Here is a 21,134-nt window from a genome sequence, read left to right on the forward strand (position 1 = left end):
TCCTCCCGGAGGTCATTCCGGGGCGGGATCTCCAAAATCTCGCAGCTCTTGACTGGTGTCCCGTTGCTAAGCGACGGGTAGTAGGCGGGGCCGGCGGGAGAGGCGCGGCGCTCGGCCCGCGGGGCCGGCGGCAACGCAGCGGTCGTCCCGCCCTCCCTCCCTCCCTCTCCCCGCGGCCGCGCCTCCCGTTCCGCGTCGGCCACGCCCCCACGCGCAGTTTGCGCTGCGCACGCGCGGTGCGAGCGGCTACCTTCCTTCTGCGGGGCTCGCGGTGAGGCTGGGTGACCCGGCAGCACTGGCGCCGCAGCTGGAGCCGGCCGGGAGCCGGTTAGCCGAGCTGTCTCGAGGGAGGAGCAGCGTGGGTACTGCCGCGGCGCCGTCCGCGCCTGAGGAAAATGGTCTTCGAGTCGGTGGTCGTGGACGTGTTGAACAGGTTCCTGGGGGACTATGTGGTGAACCTGGACGAGTCACAGCTCTCCCTGGGCATTTGGAAAGGTAACGGGGTCGCAGTCCCAGGGTCGCGGGAGATGGCGGCGTGGCTTCTCGTGCCTTCGGTCCTTGACCAGCCCGGCGCCACCACCTGCAGCTGCCCGCCTCGCCCTTCAAGTTATGTAAAGCGGGGCGGCGGTTCCCGGGCGGGCAGCGCGACATCAGCCTCGCGTTCCGGCGTGGCCAGGCGCTGGTGACCTCTGGCCTCTGCCCGGCGAGGGAGCCGTCGCTGTCAGTTTCCCCCGGGGCTGTAACGAAGGCTCCGGCGAGCCCGCGGCGTGTCGCACGCCGCCCCACACGTGAAGGCCAGGCGCTGTCCCTTCCCGACTGCTCTTGGCCGTGCTTGCTAGGCGAGTTCCGGCCACTGAACCTGGACTTGGGCGTTGCTTGGCCGGGGTAGACTGATAAGGAGGGGGTCGGGAGAGAGAAGGAAATCTTCTTTCAGAGTAAGAGAAGGAGTTGCTTCTGTGTTCAGGTGGCAGCCTAACCAGGTCGGTGTTTGTGGGCCCGAAAAGAAAATGCAGGAAAACAGTCAGAATGTAAATGGGAGTTCAGTGTCTCGGCCAACTTGAAGAAGACATGTTACTTAGATGGGAAGGGCTGTGTCAGCCACCTTACTGCAAGGCTTTACCTTATCCAGTTTCTTATTTTTAGTGCTTCCATTTCCAGGATAAAACTAGGGCTAATTATTTATGTAAATAGTGTGCGCATTCTCGGATATGCCCGTACTTCCAGCTTTCTAGAAATACTCGTTTATCTTGAGCGTTCTCATTTTTGAAATAATGTAAGCAAGAATTTTAGCTTTATTAAACAAACACACCCTCTTGTAGTAAGTTACCGTCAACCCTGATAAAGTGGGCAAACATTGATCCATAAGTGCTAGCACAGCAGTTTTGAGACCAGCTGCTTGCAGATTGCTTATAATCTCTGCTACTTCTCAGGTGCGAAGTGAGAATAACAAAACTGGCCTCTGTACCTCAGGGGGGGAAAAAAAGCCTTTAGAATATCTTATCGGGGGACTGGAGGCTTGGTTCAGTTTTCAAGAGTACTGGCTGCTTTTCCAGATGACTTGGGTTCAATTCCTAGAGACATCTCACAACTATCTGTAGTCCCAGTTCCAGGGCATTTGCCTTCCTCTTCTGGCGAGGGTGGGGTGGGGGCACTGCATACAAGCATGTGGTGCACAGACACACACACAGGTAAAATACCCATACACATAAAAATAAAGGAAAAGATTAAAAAAAAAAAAGAAAAACCTACTTGAACTGTAGTTTGATTTGTAGTGAAATGTTGCTTTTATATTTAATGTGCAGGTTTGTGTAGGATACAGTTTATCACATTTATGTATTTAAAGTTAGAGTAAAATTCACCCTTGTATAGTTTTTTTAAATAAATGTTAATAATATATCCACCATCCCAATAATGATAGAAAAAGATTCTACAAGCCTACAAAATTTCCTCTTTTATTTCTTTGCAATTGATTCCCCCTCAAGTGGCAACTGCTGTTGTCCCATCTCTATTTTGTTTGTTCTAGAGTGCCATAAATGAAATCCTTTGGCTATGTAGCTCTTTCTTTTTGAGATAAGATTTTACTGTGTATCCCTGCCTGGTGTGGAACTCACAGAGATCCTTTTCTTCCTTTCTGAGACCTGTGACCCCCACCTTTGGCTTCTGTGTAGCCTTTTTGTTTGTTTTGTTTTGTTTTTTTCTAGACAGGGTTTTTATGTGTAACTTTGTTTATTGTCCAGGAACTAGCTCTTGTAGACCAGGCTGGTCTCGAACTCAGAGATTCTCCTGCCTCTGCCTTTGAGTGCTGGAATTACAGGTGTGTGCCACCACCACCCTGCTTGTGTAGCCTTTTGAGCTAGGCTTCTTAACGGAATGCAGAGAAGTCATCCATGTACTGCATACATCAACCTTGTGCTGTCATTCTTTACTTCTGAGTAATGTTTCACTCTGTGGCGTGTTACAAACATAGGTTTGACATTTTTGAAGTTTTTCTGTTTTGGCAGTTAAAAGGAAAGCTGTGTTAAGTTTTAGTGTGAACATAAATTATTTCTTTGGTGTAAATGCCTAACAGTGAGGTTGTGAGTGGTAAATAAATATGCAACTTTATGAGAAGTGACATATGATTTGGTTATAGCCTTGATTGTATCTCCTGAAAGCTCTGTGTTGAAAGCTTAGCCCATAGTCAAGTGATGATAAGAAGTGCTAGGGTCTTTTAGAAATTGGTCTAATGGGGGAAGTTGTTATATAGTGACCCCTTACTGGCTTTTAGCTTCCTTTTGTGAGCTTAATCTACCACAGTGTTGTGTGTGTGTGATCTTCACCATAGCTTGCTATAATGCCTTTCGAATTTTCAGCTTCCAAAACAGAGTCAAATATATTGCTTTTTCTGTAAGAACCAGTCTCAAGTATTTCATTTTGGTAACCTCCCCCTAAGAGTCCACTCCCTCTAACTCAACTAATACATCCTGACACTGTATCAGGTTTTGTACATTAATCTCATGAACATTTAGTATTCTCATTTTGATAAAGGTTTTTTTTTTTTGAAGGGGGTTATGTGCATGTGGTATGCTTGTTTATATGGGTCTTTGCATGTGTGAACATTTGGTCCCTAGTTGATGGAACTGATTGGGAAGAATTAGGAGGTATGGTTTTGTCACTAGGGCCAGACGTTGAGGTTTGAAAAGATCCCCAGTGCCTCTGCTTGATGGTTGTGGATAAAGATGTGAACTCTTAGATGTTCCCTTGCTCTTCCATCATGGACTCTTAACACATGAAACTAACCAGCTCACCATCATCTTAAATTTTTTTATTCACAATCTAATTTCCATTATCAAAATTTTCAATAAATTTTTTAAAGCTTAGGTCTAACTAGAGTTGCTACTTTTGAAATTCTCAGGAGACATTTTTTTAAAGCTTTAATTTCATTTATCAAAATATAACTTGATTTCTTACATTACCACATGACCTAGAAACTCCATTTATACATATTTACCAATGGGAGTTTTATAATAAACAAATAAATAAAACTCCCATTGGTAAATATGTATAAATGGAGTTAAGATGATGGTGAGCTGGTTAGTTTTATTTAGCTTGACGTTATCTGAAAGGAGGGAACCTCAATTGAGAAAATGTCTCCATAAGATTCAGCTATCATAAACCTGGGGGTGGTGGCACACATCTTTAATCCCAGTACTCAGGAAGCAGAGGCAGGCAGCTCTTTTTGAGTTCCAAGGCCAGCCTGGTCTACAGATTGGGTTCCAGGACAGCCAGGGCTACACAGATAAACCCTGTTTCGGGGAAAAAAAAATCCAGCTGTATGGCATTTTTGAAATTAGTGATTGATGAGGGAGAACCCAGCCCATTGTGGGTGGTGCCTCTGCTGGACTGGTGATCCTGGGTACTATATTAAAGCAGGCTGAGCAAGCCATGAGGAGCAAGGCAGTAAGCAGCATCCTCCATGGCCTCTGTATCAGCTCCTGCCTCCAGATTCCTGCCTTCTGAGTTCATGGCCTGACTTTCTTTGATGATGACCAGTGATGTGTAAGTGTAAACCAAAATGAACCAAAACCAAACAAAAAACCTTTTCTCCTCAGATTGCTTTTGGATATAGTGTTTTATCACAGCAATAGAAATCCTAACTATGACAGATGGGCTTAATATTTTATGTTTTAATGTCAGGAGGGCCCATTAATGGCTATAAATATGGTTTCTGTATAATCCAGCTAATTTCACTATTATCGTGATGCTACTAATTAGTTTTGAGGCAGCACTAAGCATTGTTTCTGAAACAGTTCCTTGTAGGCCAGAACCTATCTTCTCACAGAAACAATGTAATACAAGAAATGAGAAGTGTCCAAACATTTATTACAAAGTAGGAAAGGGGTGCCTTAATACTGGATCAACTACAATAAGTAGACTCTGTTAGAACCATCTATTTTGTATAAGGGGGAAAAAGGAATTGGACTTCATTGTTAGACTGATTCTTGGCAAATTTTGATTTTGCTGTAGTTTTTATATACTCATTTACATTTCTTCACCTTTCCCATCTGTCATTTAGCTAGGAATTGTTTTATTTCTTAGACTTGTGTTAGAGTCTTTGGAAATCCACTTGTTTCTGTCAAGATCTAAGCTGTGTTAGAATCAGCCTAGATGCTCCATAGAGTACACAGTTTTAAATCCCCCTCAGCAATTATAATCAATTTGGAGTCAGACTTTTTTTTTCTTTTTTCTTTATTTTTGAACAAATAACTATAGAGTTTATGATAAGAACTACCTGCATTTAAACAGTTGATTTAATTCATTTTTATTTTCTTTAGAGTATTAATTTTGTGTTTGAGTGTTTTGCCTCATGTATGTATGTACCATGTGCATGCCTGATGCCCAGTGAAGGCAGAAGAGGATAACAGATCTCCTGGAACTGGAGTTACAGACAGTTGTGAGCCCCCATGTGGTTCTGGGAAGTCCTGGTTTTTCTGAAAGCTCAACAACTGGTCCTAACTTCTGAGCTAGGTCTCCAGCCCCCCAACACCTACATTTTTAAAAGGACACTGTGCAGTAAGGGTGGCTTCTGTTTTGGAATTATCATTTATAATACACAATGAACCAACAAATAATTCTTGAGACCTTACGGGAAACTTCCAATTCTAATTCCTTAAAATTTATTATTTCATATATGTTCTAAGATGTTTTATAGAATTTTAAATTATAACTTGATACATGTTAATTAATTGTATAAAAGAATGGGATTTACGGTGACATTCCTATACACTCTCACCTCTCTTTTTCTCTCATAACCACTTTTCTTGTATATCCTCTCTTCTCCTTTGCTAATAGCTCCTCTACTATTCTCAGGCCTTGTTTTTGTGTTTTTCAGTTTCTACCTATGAGAGAAGAGCATATGCCATACTTGCCTCTCTGGGTCTTACTCTGCCTTATGAAGTCTTCCAGTTCCATTCATTTTCTTGCAAGTAACATGATGGCACAGTTTTGTTCTTCATCTATATTTATATCTATAACAATTTTCCTATAACTCATCGATCGGTTGATGGATATGTAGGCTGATTCTGTACTTAGACTTTGTGAGTAGTGTAGCAATGAACATGATTATTTAGGCCCTTCTCATATTCTGACTCCTTTGTTTTGAATATATTTATTATATAGCTGAATCATATGGTAATGTTATGTTTAGTGTTTTTGAGGAAGTAACATACTGCTTTCCTTAGAGGCTATCCTAATAGACATTCTCACCACAAGAAATAGAACATGGATTGTCAACAGGAAAAAAATCTCTCCTGACTTTCCCTCCAAATTCCTACTCATCCCCTGAGGCGTTTACTATTTAGCTTCTTAAAAACAAGTCATACACACATCTATTTTATTGAGACAGGGTTTTACTATGTTGCCTAGCCCAGTTTCAAACTAGCTTTATAGCTTGACCGACCTTGAATTCACAACCGTCCTCCTGCCTCAATCTCCTAACAGGATGCATCATCATATCTAACTTCTTTTGTACTTAAATATTTTTTCTCTTTCAAGAATATTTGTTGGATTTTGACAGATTGTTGATATGATTACAGGATTTCTTCTTTAGCTTGTTGATATTATAATATAGATTATTTCCCATAGGTAGAATGTTATTTTTAGGTGTGTTATTTTTGTTTATGCTGCATTTGTTTAACTCTGTGAAGCTGGGTTACTGTGCTTGTCTGAAAAAAGAGCTGAATGGCCAATGGCAAGGCAGGAACAAGGATAGGTAGGGCTGGCAAGCAGAGAGTATAAATAGAAGGAGAAACATAGAAGCAGAGAAGCAAGGAGAGAACCAAGGGAAGGAGGATGTCAGGGGTCAGCCACCCAGCCAGCCAACAGAGTAAGAGAAAATAAGATTACAGAAGTAGGAAAAGAAGTAAAAAAGGCTTTTTAATTTAAGAAAAACTGGCAAGAAACAAGCCAAGCTAAGGCCAGGCATTTATAACTAAGAATAAGCCTCCTTGTTTACGTTATTTGGGAACTGGGTTGTAGGCCTCCTCAAAAAGTCAGAAGAGTAAAACATCACACTACATTTTCCACATGTTGAATTAGACTTGCATTTGTGGTATAAGTTACATTTCATTATGGTTTTTTATATTCATCTTACTTATATGTTGATGAGAATCTTTGCATCTGTTCATGAACGGTTAGGTGCTTTTGGTTTTAGGGTAATGCTGGCCTCATAGAGAAAATTTGAATGCATTCCCCTCTCTTTCTATTTATTGGAGCTTGCTATGTAGACCAACTCACAGAAATGTGCCCACCTCTCCTTCCCAAGTGGTGGGATTAAAGGGGTACACCACCATGCCTGGGCTGAAGTGAGAGTTAGATTATTGATTTTAGGCTTTTCTTTTCTAATGTCTTCTTTCAGTGCTAAAGTTTTCTCTCTAAAGTTTACCTTTACTGTTACTTACATTTTTTGTTAAGTTGAAGTTCCCTATGGTTGAAAATATTCACCCGGGTGTTTTGTGACACACGCCTTTAATCCTAGCAGAGGCAGGCGGTTCTATGTGAGTTTGAAACCAGCCTGGTCGACCAAGTGAGTTCCAGGACAGGCTCCAAAACAATACTGAGAAACCCTGTCTGGAAAAACCAAAAGAAAAAGAAAAAGAAAAAGAAGAGAAAATATTCAACAGTTCCTTTCATGACTTCTTCAACCTAGCAGTATTCAAAACTAGAACTCTGAAATGTTTTGTAATCCCCCTTCCCCATCCAGCTTTCTTCCTTTAGGCTGATTTTAGTTCAGATTGTGATTTTAGTATAATTTCTATTTTTTCAAACTTGTACAGATACAGATCTGTTTTATAAATTGGAGTAAATCTTGTCATTGTTGCATATATGCTCCAGAAGAATCTGTAGTCTGTTATTGGACGAAATGTTCCATAAATGTCAGTTAGATCCACTGTTGGAATGCTGCTCAATTCAATTGTGTCTGTATTTTACCTCTTAAATATGTGTATAACTGATACTAGTTATCTAAGTCTGTTGCAGAGTGCTTGAACCCAGGGAGTTGTGCATGTTGAGCAAGTGCTCTACCACTAAGCTGTATCCCAGCCTTTTTACTGTTTTGAGTCTGGGTCTCACCATGTATCTCATAGTGGTCTTGTGTATTCGTACTTCAGCTTGTATATTGGTACTTCAGCCTCAGACCTCTAAAGTGCTAGATTTACGGATGTTTGCTCCTTGCTAATCTGTTTAATTAAAGTGATAGAGAGTAAGTTTGCGTTTTTATTTTGCTATTACATTCTATATGCCATAGCTTTCTTTATATGAGTGCATATTGTATATATGTGTGTACAGTGTATGTGTGTGTGTGTGTGTATTTGTGTATGCTTGCGTGCGTACACGTGTGCTCAGAGGACAGAGGAGGGCCTTAGGCATCCTTTCCTATTGCTTTCTGCCATTTTCTCTTTAATTTCATGGAGTCTGGAGTGTTTTGCATTTGGGCAAAAGATTCTCCTGTCAGACCTTCTTAGACTGTACAGAAGAATGAACATGGGCTAGTAAAAGTAAATTCTAGTTTGTTATGACATTTATTTTTCTGTTGTCATATTTAAAACAAAGCATATTTAATTTAAAAATGAAATGAAGTTAAATATATTGTTTTCTTTCTTTCTAAAGGAGCTGTGGTCCTCAAGAATCTTGAGATTAAAGAAAATGCATTGGTAGGTATTGCCTATTAGAAACTACAAATATATCTCAGTATTCTTATATTTTTTATTGTGAGCCTAGCCTCTCAGTATTCTTAATTCTATAGGCAAAGATACGTTTGCTCCAAATATTTTTATGTGGCTACAAAGTAGAAGGAAAATAAATAAAATACAAATATTTTAAATAAGAAAAAACTACACTGTCAGTTTCTATCTTTAAGAATTTAGATCTACTTTGCCAAATTCATATTTTATGAAAATAACTTTCAAGTTTTTTCTCATAGGTAAGTAATTTAAGATGGCATATTAGAGATGAGTGTATTAATTAAACGCACTAATATAAATTGGCTAATCTGTGATTGTGTCCTTTGATGTATCAATGTTCTTAATTTGATAAAGGTCAATTCACCCAGTTTTCCATTGCCTATGTTTTGTTTTCATTTCCATGGCATCTGTCATAAAGACTTTTTTCTTGTGTTTTCCTTTAAATCAGTGGTTCTCAACTTTCCTAATGCTGCAATTCTTTTAATACAACACCTCCTGTCGTAGTGACCTTCCTAAAATTATTTTGTTACTACTTCATAACTGTAATTTTATATTATGAACTGTAATGTAAACCTGTGATACATCCAGTGGTTTTAGGTGACCCCTATGAAAGAGTGTTAACTCACAAAGGGGTTGCGACCCACAGGCTGAGAACCACTGCTCTGAACCATGAAGTTTTAGGGTATCTGTTTAGTTTTGATTTGTGTTGAGTTTTACATATGATATAATACAAAGACCCAATTTCCTATTTTTACTATTTGGCTATCTATGTTCTCCAACACCAGTTATTGTAAAAACTGTTCTTTCTCCCAAAGATCAGGAAAAACAGTTTTGAAATTTTTTGATAAAGTGCCAACTTTGTGCAATAAAGTTTTAATTTTTATAGTATTAATTAAGTATATGCTTAACCATTTACTTTAAAAAGAGAGACTTTCTATAATTAAACTATTAAATTTAAGTGAACACAGAAGATAAAAACAATATGCAAGGTAATTAAAATACCCATAAGTGGTTTTAAGAAGTAAACATTATTGTTGAACTTTATGTGGATTAATACATATGTTTGGTTTTTTTTTTTTTTTTTTTACAAATTTACTTTTCTTTATAGAGTGAATTGGATGTACCATTCAAAGTTAAGGTTGGTCATATAGGTAAGCCATATTTTCACTGCAGTGTTCTTCTAGTTGGGCATGCTGTACTGTGATCTTCCTAATGTATATCAGCATTAATTTGAAATATATTTGTGTTTTTTGTTAATGTAGAACTTAGTTGTGTAACTTGAAAATATTGTGGGTTAATGTACTACTTGAACAGTAGGTCTTGAAGTTGAGATCAGAATCAAAGCAGCATTTAACAGACCTGAAGTTTCTGACTAGTTATATTTGCTCATGTAATAAGTACGAAATGAATAACAAAGGGTTTGTGTTACCCAGACACTGTAGCTAGGGACCAAAATGAAACCTTAATTATATGTAGAAATTGTTCCAGGTTTTTTATTCTAGAAAATAAAGTGCTTTTTGTTTGTTTTGTATTATTTTACCCATGCTTATAATTTGTTAAAGTATGAATTTAAATAAAGTGTGAACATAAAGTAGTTCATATATTGGTAGAACAGAACAAACTAAATAAGAATTTAACATATTTGACAAAGTTTCTTTGGATTCTTAGTTTATGCTGTTGTGCATTTATTTAAATGTCATAAAGGTTAATTGAGAGCATAATAGTGTCTTAAATTGAATATTTCTTTCTTCCTTTCTGTCTGTCTCTTCCTATAGTAGAATTTATAAAGTGTTACTGAAGCTGTGAGAAACAGACATTTTCAAAGCTTACATAAAAATATTGTGATGATGGTCTTTATAATTTTGTGTATTGTACTTACAGTTGGTATTAGACCATTTAGCATAGAAAATTTTTATTTGACATTTCTAGAATCTAAATTCTGTCTTGTCTCTCTAAAGACAGTTTAGCATAAGTAAGAAGTAGAAAATACCACCAGGTATTTTCCTTCTGACATCTTAATTATTGTATGTTTCTGATAGTTTGGATTGGTAATTTTTTAAAGACTTGTAACCATGGTGTAAGAATTTTTCATACTGACTTCATTTACTTCTTTACTATAACACAATCTGAGAAATACATAGTTGGGTGGAATAATCTTATTATATTGTAAAACAATTTTATAATAAATTTCATGTGAGTTGCTTTTAGACATTGTCCAGAAGTCACTTAAGTTTTACACTGATTATGATTGAATTTAGTGTATGTCAGTGTAACCTCAGTTTAAGAAGTTAAAAATATACTAAGAGGGTTGAGAGTTTCACTCGTTCTTTTTCTCATTGCTTTGATAAAGTGCCTGATACAAGCCAAGGGAGGGAGGGAGGGAAGAAAGGAAGGAAGGAGGAAGGGTTTATTTGGTTACATTTCAGTGTGCAGTTGGTCATGATGGGGAAGGGATGGCAGCAGGAAAATGAGGTGGCATGTCACCTGTAGTCAGGAAGGAGAGAGTACTGCTGGAGCCAGCTCTTTCTCTGTTATTCAGTGTGGAACTCCAGCCCCTGTGGTTGTACTGCTCACCTTTACCTATTAATAGGTCTTCCCTCTTCTGTTAAATCTCTCTGTTTCATAGGTGATTCTAAATCCTGTCACATTGGCAGTGAGAATTAATCATCACAGGTTTGATCCCAGCACCATCGTACAAAACTATATAAAAACAAGTATTTTATGTTTGACTTCTTTTGTTTTTCCTTTTTAAATGGCAATAAGTTAATTTTCAGATACTAGAAAGGTCACTAGACAAAGAGAATCAACTAAGGTGTTATTTGTATACTTTTCATATAGTTCCTGTCATTCTCTAATATTATATTTGTATTTTCCTTTTATTGTGTTCTTACTACTTAGTATATTTCCTGATGTATTTGTTGAATGAAAAAAATAACCATTTTAAAATGAGTTAAATAGAAGTACAGTCAGTTTTATAGGACTGTATAGTTCCTTCACACTGTTGCTTGTTTTACTGATCTTTCAACGATTTCTTTTAAATTGTTATAGAAAGTCGATTGGTGAACAATATTCTTGTCTTTATTATTTTAATGCAGGTAGTCTTAAACTTAAAATTCCATGGAAAAACCTTTATACACAACCAGTTGAAGCTGTTTTGGAAGAAATCTATTTACTCATAGTGCCTTCTTCTAGTAAGTCATTTTAAATTTTATAATTTAAATTATTCTTAATTTTAGATCGAAACATCTTCATTATGTATTTTTACTTCAAGTACTTTTAGTGAAGATAATTTAGGACTTTAAGGTTCAAATTTAATTTGTTTTTTGTTTTAAATTTCAGTAAATTTTGTTTGGATTATTGATTATTTTCAAGGTTAATTTTTGGAATGAGTCGATTTAAATTTAAGGTAATAGAAATTTTTCCATATGTTTTCTGTAGGAATAAAATATGATCCTATCAAAGAAGAAAAGCAACTCATGGAAGCAAAGCAACAGGAACTGAAAAGAATAGAAGAAGCGAAACAAAAAGTAGTTGATCAAGGTAAAATATCAATAAACAGTGGTAATAAAGGAATTAAATACTATAGAAGAATATTTCTTTTCATTTCCACTTGATATACTAAGATTATGGTTTTTTATTTTTACTTTTGTGTGTTTTTTCAAGACAGGGTTTCTTTGTGTAGTCTTGGCTGTTCTTGGAGTAACTCTGTCCACCAGGCTAGTCTCGAACTAGCTCTTCCTGCCTCTGCCTCCCGCGTGCTGGAATTAAAGGCCTGCGCCACCATCGCCTGGCTCTGAGATTATGTTACAAGTAGGAAACCATCTTATTACCTGGAAAGTTACATGGTTTGTGTGTTTTGTTACATGTACAGAAATTTACCTTGCAGAAATTTAAGGCAAATAGTAGTTTCTTGTGAGGTAAAGTCAGTTTTATTTGTTTGTTTGTTTTTGGTTTTTCAAGACAGGTTTCTCTGTGGCTTTGGAGGCTGTCCTGGAACTAGCTGTTATAGACCAGGCTGGTCTCGAACTCACAGAGATCTGCCTGCCTCTGCCTCCCGAGTGCTGGAATTAAAGGCGTGTGTCACCAACGCCTGGCTGTAAAGTTAGTTTTTTGTTTTTTGTTTTTTTTTTTTGTTTTTGTTTTTTACGAGACAGGGTTTCTCTGTATTGTTTTGGAGGCTGTTGGTCCAGCCTGGCCTCAAACTCACAGAGATCCGCCTGCCTCTGCCTCCCGAGTGCTGGGATTAAAGGCGTGCACCACCACCGCCCGGCTGTAAAGTTAGTTTTTATTATTAGCAAGTTTGTCAAGTCCATCTTCTTACCTTTCTAGCCTTTGCCTTGTATGCCCCTTAATATTGATTATTTACTCTTGAATATGCTTAGTCCTTTAATGTGTTAATATTTGCTTTAATCTGCACCCCTCTTTGGCCTCAGTTCAACCTAGGTCACGTGGCTCATTATTACAACCCATTGATCATCAGTGGAAGTGTGTGTGTGTGAAGGAGGGAGGGAAACAGAGAGAGAGAGAGAGAGAGAGAGAGAGAGAGAGAGAGAGAGAGAGAGAGAGAGAGAGAGAAAGAGAAGGAGGGAGGGAGGGAGGAGGGAGGGAGGGAGGGAGGGAGGGGAGACAGATAGGGTCTTACTATATATCTTTGACTGGTCTGCAACTCATGTAGATTTGCCTGTCTTTGCCTCTTGAGTGCTGGGATTAAAGGTGTGTGTGCCACCCTGCCTTGCAAATAAATTTTAAAAACCTTAACTTTGTTGTTTACTTAGTGAGTGAATACAGATGTGACTTCATTATGAAGCCTTTTACTTATCTCTGTTTTTGTGTAGTCTCATCCTGTTCCCCATGTACTGTTTATCAGATTTTGGAGCCTGCTGGGTCTGTTTTACCTGTGATAAACTCTTACATGTTCAGTAGGCTAAGCAAGGGATAGTATCTTAGCCACTGGGCTGGGAAAGGGTGGAGTCCTACACATTCTACTGCTTACTATACAGATTTTAAACCAATTCCTTAAAAAATGTTAAATTTATATTTTATGTGTAGGAATATTTCGTCTGCATGTATGTCTGTGCACCATTTGCCAGTGTGGTGCCTGCATATGTCAGAAGAGAGTGTTGGATCTTCTGTTACTGCAGTTACAGACAGTTGTGAGCCACTGTGTGGGTTTGAGCATTGAACCTGGGGCCTCTGGAAAAGGACAGTGGTCTTAACCACCTGTTGCCAATCCTCCTCTTCTGTTAAGGATGTTCTTTGATTATTGTCTCTGTTCTGTGTGACTTCAGGTCCCTGAATCTTTCATAATCCTGATTTTAAACTCTTATGATCATTGACAGCCCTATCGTGGGTTGTTTAGGATTTAAGTTAATTCAGCTTGGCTGAGCTACCTGCCTTTTTGTTGCTTTTCCCCAAGTCTTTTACCTTCTTCTAGCCTTGGGATTTGCTTGTTTGTTTTTTCTTTTATATTTCTTTTTTTTTTCTTTAATGAGGTCTTACTGAGAAAAGGTAATACATGCAATATAAACCATGTTTAATGATAATTTTTTATTTGTACTTAGGTCCAAAATATGAATGTTTAGTCATGTCTAAAATTCACTGGTGACACCTGCCATCTTTTACCGGATGAAGTTTAAGTGCTTCTATAAAATAGATTAAAAGCCTGTATTGAAGTGCTGTCTATTTCCCCTCCTTTGTAACTGGCTGTGAATCCTGTTGCATTCTTTTTCCTAGGCATATTGACTACTTGGTTGTTTACGAAATGTGTCAGAGTCTTGTCTCTCCACTCTGCATTTTACTTCTTCCTTTGTTTATTATTGTTGTGAAAGTTCTCAACATTAGCGTAGTAGTTAAATATTTTAGGATGTGAATGAGGTTCTCTGCAGCAACAGTATAGAATGAGAAAAGAAACAATTCTAGGATTGAGTTTTAAGGAAACCTGTCATCTGGTGATTGAATAGAGGAAGAAGACACACAAAAGACTCTTCAAAAGGCTGGTCAGATAGTAGGAGGGAAATTGAAGTTTATGGTTTCATGGGAGAGAGGCTATATTAAGAAGCAAATAGTATACCAAACCCTGATGGGATATCAGTTGAGATGAGGATTATGACCTTAATTTTGATATCTGGATCGTTGGTTAACTTAACAGTAGTTAGAATCAAGGGATGATGACAGAATAGTTTCTTATAGTTTTACTTAAATTTTGAAGGCAAAGTCTGCCAGAAAGAGAGAGCTGTGGGGGGCGTTTTTAAGCTTTGAGAGAATGGATGGAAATGATATACAGTTCATGTATGAAATTTTCAAATAAAATGACTTTAAACATTATTTCCATACCTCCTTCAGCTCTTCTTATGTTCTTTGTACTCCCTCTCAAATTCATGACCACTTAATTGTTATTATTAATAGTGTGTGTATATATATATATCTGTATATGTATGTATGTACATACGTACGTACATACATACATACATACATACATACATAAATTCAACCTGCTGAATGCAGTGAGTGTTACTCTGAGGTAGATGTGTTCAGGGCTGACCCCTTTAGATTGGACAACCTTTCATGAGGCTTATCCCTGGAAAAGACCGATTCTCCCTTTCTTAGCAGTCATTAATTATCTATGGGTAAGACCTTCTGACTTTTCCCCTGTTCATGTTGTTGACATGTTTACTGGTGTCATTGAGCAGGCTTTGTTTAGGTAACCATATTGTTAATGATTTTATGGCTGCAGTATTTTGACATTTATAGAAGACACTGCCTCATGGCAGATGTCCTTGTCCTCTGGCTCTTATCAGGTTCTAAAATTTAATACCAATGAACTTAGCATAGTTGACTGTAGTCTTCTGAGACAAGAAACTAGCTTTTAAACATTGTTTAAACATTTAGTTGCTTTGAAAATCATCTGATAATGAGAGATTTTGGAAATCTTAAGTGATTTATTTAAAATGTTACACATTTTCTTTATCAAGGAAATTTGTTACATTAATATATTTATATTATAAATATAGATATGTATAGGGTATGTGTTTCATTCAATTTAAAAATGAATGTTTGCAATTTTAGAAAATCCTCCAAAGGAGAAACAGGACACTTTCACAGAAAAATTAGTTACTCAAATCATAAAAAACCTTCAAGTAAAAATTTCCAACATCCATGTTCGTTATGAAGATGATGTAAGTATTTTTTCCTCATATTTGTATTTTACTGTGACTGGCTTTTGCGCTTAAGTGGCCAGGCTAGTAAATACTGGGAGATGGAAGGACAGATAACTGAAAACCATATGATCTTTTATTGTTATATTTTTAGTGAGTGCTTGATTATACTTTGCTTAAGTATTCAAACTTTGGGTTATGAAGACAACGTCTTGGGAGTTAATGAATTTCACAGATTATTATTTTTTTTAACCTCCAAGAAAGAATACTGGTTTTGGGATAAGTAGAGCTAACTTAACTTTTGCTCTTCAATAGTTTATTGTTTTCTGAAATGTGTAATTAGTTGCTCTTCTAGGTTTTGGTTTTTCTATTGCTGTGATAAAATACCCCAACAAAAACATTTTTACGGGAGAAATGGTTTACTGGCTATAATTCAGGTCATAGTCCATCATTGCAGAAAGTCAGAGTAGGAATGTGAAACAGAGAGTCTCATCCATAGTCAAAGTAGAGAAAGAATGGATGTGCATGTCTGTTCTCTGCTTGCTTCTGCCACTCTTACACAGCACAGGAACCAAAACTAGGGAATGATGCCACCCACTGAGGGCATCATCAGACTGTCATTCCCCCTCACACACCTTGACCTCCCAGACATGCCCATAAGTCAGCCTGATCTTAACAATCCCTCATTGAGACACCCTGCTCTGGTGATTCTAGATTGTGTCAAGTTTATAATTAAAGGTAACCATCCCGTTTGCTTTAATGTTATCGTTTTTTTTTTTTGTTGTTTTTTTTTTTTTTTTTTTTTTTTTTACGAGACATGGTTTCTCTGTATTGTTTTGGAGGCTATCGGTCCTGCCTGGCCTCGAACTCACAGAGATCCGCCTGCCTCTGCCTCCCGAGTGCTGGGATTAAAGGCGTGCGCCACCACCACCCGGCTATCGTTTCATTTTTAAAAAGCATACTTCTGACAAATTCATCTGTTCCTGTGTGATAGAAAAGGCACAACTCCAGTACATGTGTCATAGAAAATTATGTCATTAACCTGGCTTGGTCTTGGTTCTTGGAAGAAACAACTCCTTTAAAGAGCCTCCTTAACTTCAAAATTATTTTTTAACAATTAAAACGTAACAAAAAGTTGGATTTTTACAATGAAAATATACATAAATTGTTGAGTGTATACATTCCTTTCCCCTTTAAAATAAAGTTATGTCCATAGTACAAGTTTCTTGAAACAATGCTGCCACAGCTTTGAGAGGTACTCAACATCTGTGGATGTGAGAGAGCTTCCAGATGCTGCTGAAAAGATGACAGAGACTGAGATTGAAACAAACCCAATATATACATGGTAAGATCAAGTCTGTAAAAACAATGCTCAAAGTAGGTAGGTCTTTGAGGCTAAAGTATTTACAGTTATTTTGTAATCTAAAGTGCATAAGGGTTGGTATTTTTAAACACATTGCTGGAGAACTTATGTAAAAATAGAATTTTTTTTCTGGTAAAAGTTGGTGCTTAATGCATTGGCTATTTCAGTTAAGTTTCAGTCTATCTGAGGAAGAGGCAGGTCCTTCTGGACTGTGCTGGTGTAGGTGATAGTGCTGAATTCCTGGGTTTGCTTGGGTGTAATCTGGTGCTGAGACTGGGGCCTTACATTTTACCTTATTTGTCCTTAAGGAGAAAAGTAGTTATCAAGACGGAGCTACTTACATGTAAGAGTCAAATGTCTCCCTGGATTAAAGGGTTGTCTAAAGCTTCAGATTAAAGCAAAGCAGGGCTGTACTTTGTCTTTGTCACCTGACTTTCTCAGTGACACACAACTCAGTTTCACTCACATTTTAAACAAATTACTGTATCAGTTTTAATGTTTTTATACATTTAAAAACATTCTACAAATAGCATATTCTATGCAACATTAATACATTTTTAAATTTATTTATTAATTATGTATATAGCACTCTGCCTTCATCTATGCCTGCACACCAGAAGAGGACACCAGATGTCATTATAGATGGCTGTGAGCCAACATATGGTTGCTGGGATTTGAACTCAGGACCTCTGGAAGAGCAGCCAGTGATCTTAACCTCTGAGCCATCTCTCCAGCCCCCCACCATTAATATATTAATATTTAGCAATTTGTTTTTAGAAAAAATAGAGCAAAAATTATTCTGAAAATGTTTTTGAATATTTCAAATAAGATACTTCTCAGATATTTGACTTTTTCTATGAAGTGAATTTTGTTCAACTGATAAACCATCTAAGTAGTTTACTTTGTTTTTCTTTAGATCACAAATCAAGATAAACCACTCTCGTTTGGTATATCCCTTCAAAATCTCAGCATGCAGGTACTTTGTTGAAAAAAGAAATGTAACTTTTAAACTGTATAGTAATGATTATGTTAGTACAAGAAATATATCAGGAATGTGTTTGGTTGACTGTGTAGAACTGGTCTGGGAGGCTATCAGACTGGATTGGAATTGAGTAAGTAGGGGCTCATCTCTGAAACTGTTGATTTTTTTTTTAAGTGAATTCAGATATTTTGTATGGTTCTTATGTAAAATACCCTTTTCATTTTACTGTGTTTTTCACTTTTATCTTTGTAGCTACATAGGTACAATCCAACTTAACTCCAGTTCAGTATTATATCTTCTATTTGATTTTATGTATAGTTTCTTTTAAAAACAGTTCCACAAGTGAAAAAAAAAAAAAAAAAGAGGGTGGGAGAGAATGGGAGAAGCCAGAAATTTATCATTAAAGGTGGATGGTGTCTGTTGTCAGGGCTGCTGGCAGATTGAAAATTGTAGAGAATCACTATTTATTTTTGGTAATGTAAAAATCATTGGCACAATAACACCCGTGGATTTACTTATTTAAAATACGTTCTGTGTATTTGTGTGTGCCTCTGTGTATTTCTGTGCACCACATGTACCTTACAGGAGCCCACAGAAGTCAGAAGGGAGTGTTGGATCCCCTGGAACTGGAGTAACAGGTGATTGTGAGTCACTGTGTGGGTGCTGGGAATTGAACCCTGCTCCTTTGTAAGAGTCATGCTTGTTTCTAACCACTGATTCGTCTCTAAAACCCCATAAACAGTGGCTTTAAGGATTACCTTTAGCGGTTCCTGGAAACTTGTCAGCCATACCAGACACACCAAGTTACTCTTGGGTTGGCATCCTGATATATACATTTTTACATTTTTATTTTTATTAGTTTTTGCAATGCTGGGTCTCTGGTGTGTTAAGTAAGCAGTTTGCCACTGAGCCACATCTCCAGTGTGAAATCTGTGCTTTAAAAGTCACTCTTGAAAAAGAAAAGTCACTCTTGGTGATCATAATACATATCGTAATACATGGTGAAGTTTGGGAGCCACACTTGCCATCAATTCTTTACACAGCAGTGTGAACCATCTTTCTAAAATGAAGAATCTGGTGAATCCAGCATTCTGGGAGCTCTGAGGTAGTATCATGATTCCAAGTCCCTCTGGGATACATATCCAACCCCATTAAAAAAATTCATATGCAAATAAAAATTTGATTACTATAGTTCCCATTTTTTCTTTAATTTTTAAGTGTTTTGATTTGAACCTGGGGCCTTCTGCAACATTCCTTGATAAGTATTCTTTATTGTTCACTTGTCCTTGTCCTCAGTGACTTTGAGTTTAAAATCTGTATTTTGTCTTTATATTGTGTATAAAATCTTTGAAATCTGACCCTAAGTAACATAGATGGTTTTTCCTTTTTTCTTCCTGTGTTTAATTCTTTGACCATATTTTATAAAAAAATAAATCAAAACAAACATGCAAATGAACCAAAGTATTTATTCTTGCCTGAAATTGTAACCTAACAATGAGTATCTTTTATTCATGGTAGATGAACTACCGTGATCATAAGGCTGTTCTTTCTGGAGGTTTCTTAACAAGTATACTATTTTATCTGGCATACCTCTGAGTTGGATTTGCTGTATTTTGCTCCTCTAAAATTACCTGTTTGAAATTATTTCTGCTTGTTTTTCCACCAATGAATTCCTTGAAAGTAAAGGCTTAGGGCTAGTCGTCTGATAGTAGCATTTTTACTAAATGATATATTTTCAAAGACATTTTAATGAGAAATTGGTCTTAGGGTGTGTGTGATAGATAATGACTTGCTTATTATGTATTTAATGATCTAATTTTTTTCCCCTTTTCCCTCTGCAGACAACTGATCAAAATTGGATTCCATGTTTACATGATGAAACTGAGAAACTAGTTCGTAAGGTAAAATAATTCTAACCAATAAAAGAGTGAAAGAGGATTTTGGAAAGATGTCATGATGATGATGATGATGTTGATGATTATTTTGTGTGGGTGTGTGTTTTTGTGTGTGTGTGTGTTTTGTGTGTATGTGAGCATGCACAAACATGTGAATTATGTTTATTTGCTTTATTTAGGGTAAGACTCAAATACTTTAGACTTGTGAACATGGTAAATGTTAAAATTTCTTTAAAAAATTAAGATATTACACCGTCCACTGAAGTCCGGCATCCCAGAGCTATCCTCATAGCTTTCGGGAATAGGCAGACCTAACTGTGACTCTACTAAGGCTAACCCAGAGATCATCAGCCATGACTAATGTTCAGGCGGTTTCTGAGGGTGAGAAAAGGTGCACTCTCGTCGTGGTTTGTGGTTCAGAGCAGCAGCTGCCCTGTGTGCATGCTCTTGGAGTGAGCCCAGAGTGTCTCAGGTCATTCCCATAGCCGTGAAGAGGTACTGGTCCTACCCTGCCTTCTAGACACAGAGTCAGTCCCCCAGCCTAGCATTTACACGCAGGTCGGATGAATGTGCTCAGTTCTCTGTGCCTCTGTGCTTGTGCTTGTCCCTCATTATGTTCTTGTATTGTTACTTTGAATTGTACAAAATTATACAAAAATAAAGTATATAAAGCCAAAAAAATTAAGACATTAATAAACTTGATTTGTTTTCAGCTAATCCGATTAGATAATCTCTTTGCTTACTGGAATGTGAACTCTGAGATGTATTATCTGAATGATTATGATAAATCACTGGTAAGTATCTGTATGTATATTTGTTGTATCATATTTTGTATAATGATTAACTCCCAGTCACTAATCCATTTTTTTTTTTTTTTTTTTTTTTTTTTTTTGGTTTTTACGAGACAGGGTTTCTCTGTATTGTTTTGGAGGCTGTCGGTCCAGCCCGGCCTCGAACTCACAGAGATCCGCCTACCTCTGCCTCCCGGGTGCTGGGATTAAAGGCGTGTGCCACCACCGCCCGGCCACTAATCCATTCTTTTAATCAGTATTGCTTCTAAACAAAATCCAATAGGATTCTTTTTTTTTTTAATCATTTTTTATTTTAATTTTAAATAGCTTGTTTTACATGTCAATCCCAGTTCCCTCTCCCTCCCCTCCTCCCACACTCCCCTTCCCCCCCTCCCTCCCACCCTATTGCCAAATCCTTCCACATAGGGGATATCTAGAGTCTGTCATTTTACTCTTGGAGCACTGAACTGAATCCAATAGGATTCTTAGAAACAGAATTAACTGGAACATTCTTTCATAGTAGTTAATAATACACTGCTTAGCCATCTTAAAATTTTATCCTGGTGAAGTGTGATTTATTTACTTTTCATATTAGAAAACTTAAACTTGTAGGATGATGGTATATTTGATTAATATAAATAAAAACAATTTATCTTTTAATAGGAAGCCTTGAAAAATGGTATTGTCAATGAAAATATTGTTCCAGAAGGTTATGATTTTGGTAAGTTAT

The 21,134-nt window shown here is 37.3% G+C and overlaps 1 protein-coding gene across 4 annotated transcripts in view; it reads left to right on the top strand.

The window, feature by feature from the left end:
* The first annotated feature begins 225 nt into the window (after window positions 1–225).
* Vps13a (vacuolar protein sorting 13 homolog A) overlaps window positions 226–21,134 on the top strand; it is a 170,575-nt gene continuing 149,666 nt past the window's right edge. For 3 of the 4 annotated variants that reach the window (XM_040746689.1, XM_040746703.1, XM_040746695.1), the window contains exons 1-10: window positions 226–495; window positions 8,146–8,189; window positions 9,328–9,370; window positions 11,315–11,410; window positions 11,658–11,759; window positions 15,285–15,394; window positions 17,653–17,712; window positions 19,560–19,619; window positions 20,327–20,407; window positions 21,068–21,125. In XM_040746689.1, the coding sequence (XP_040602623.1) occupies window positions 396–495; window positions 8,146–8,189; window positions 9,328–9,370; window positions 11,315–11,410; window positions 11,658–11,759; window positions 15,285–15,394; window positions 17,653–17,712; window positions 19,560–19,619; window positions 20,327–20,407; window positions 21,068–21,125 (754 nt within the window). In that variant the 5' untranslated portion in view covers window positions 226–395. Of the gene's footprint in view, window positions 496–8,145; window positions 8,190–9,327; window positions 9,371–11,314; window positions 11,411–11,657; window positions 11,760–15,284; window positions 15,395–16,621; window positions 16,719–17,652; window positions 17,713–19,559; window positions 19,620–20,326; window positions 20,408–21,067; window positions 21,126–21,134 lie in introns of those variants that run through there. The other variant, XM_040746714.1, reaches the window with a different exon arrangement.

Source organism: Mesocricetus auratus, unplaced genomic scaffold (genome assembly GCF_017639785.1).
Source record: "Mesocricetus auratus isolate SY011 unplaced genomic scaffold, BCM_Maur_2.0 Super-Scaffold_4256, whole genome shotgun sequence".
Lineage (NCBI taxonomy): Eukaryota > Metazoa > Chordata > Mammalia > Rodentia > Cricetidae > Mesocricetus > Mesocricetus auratus.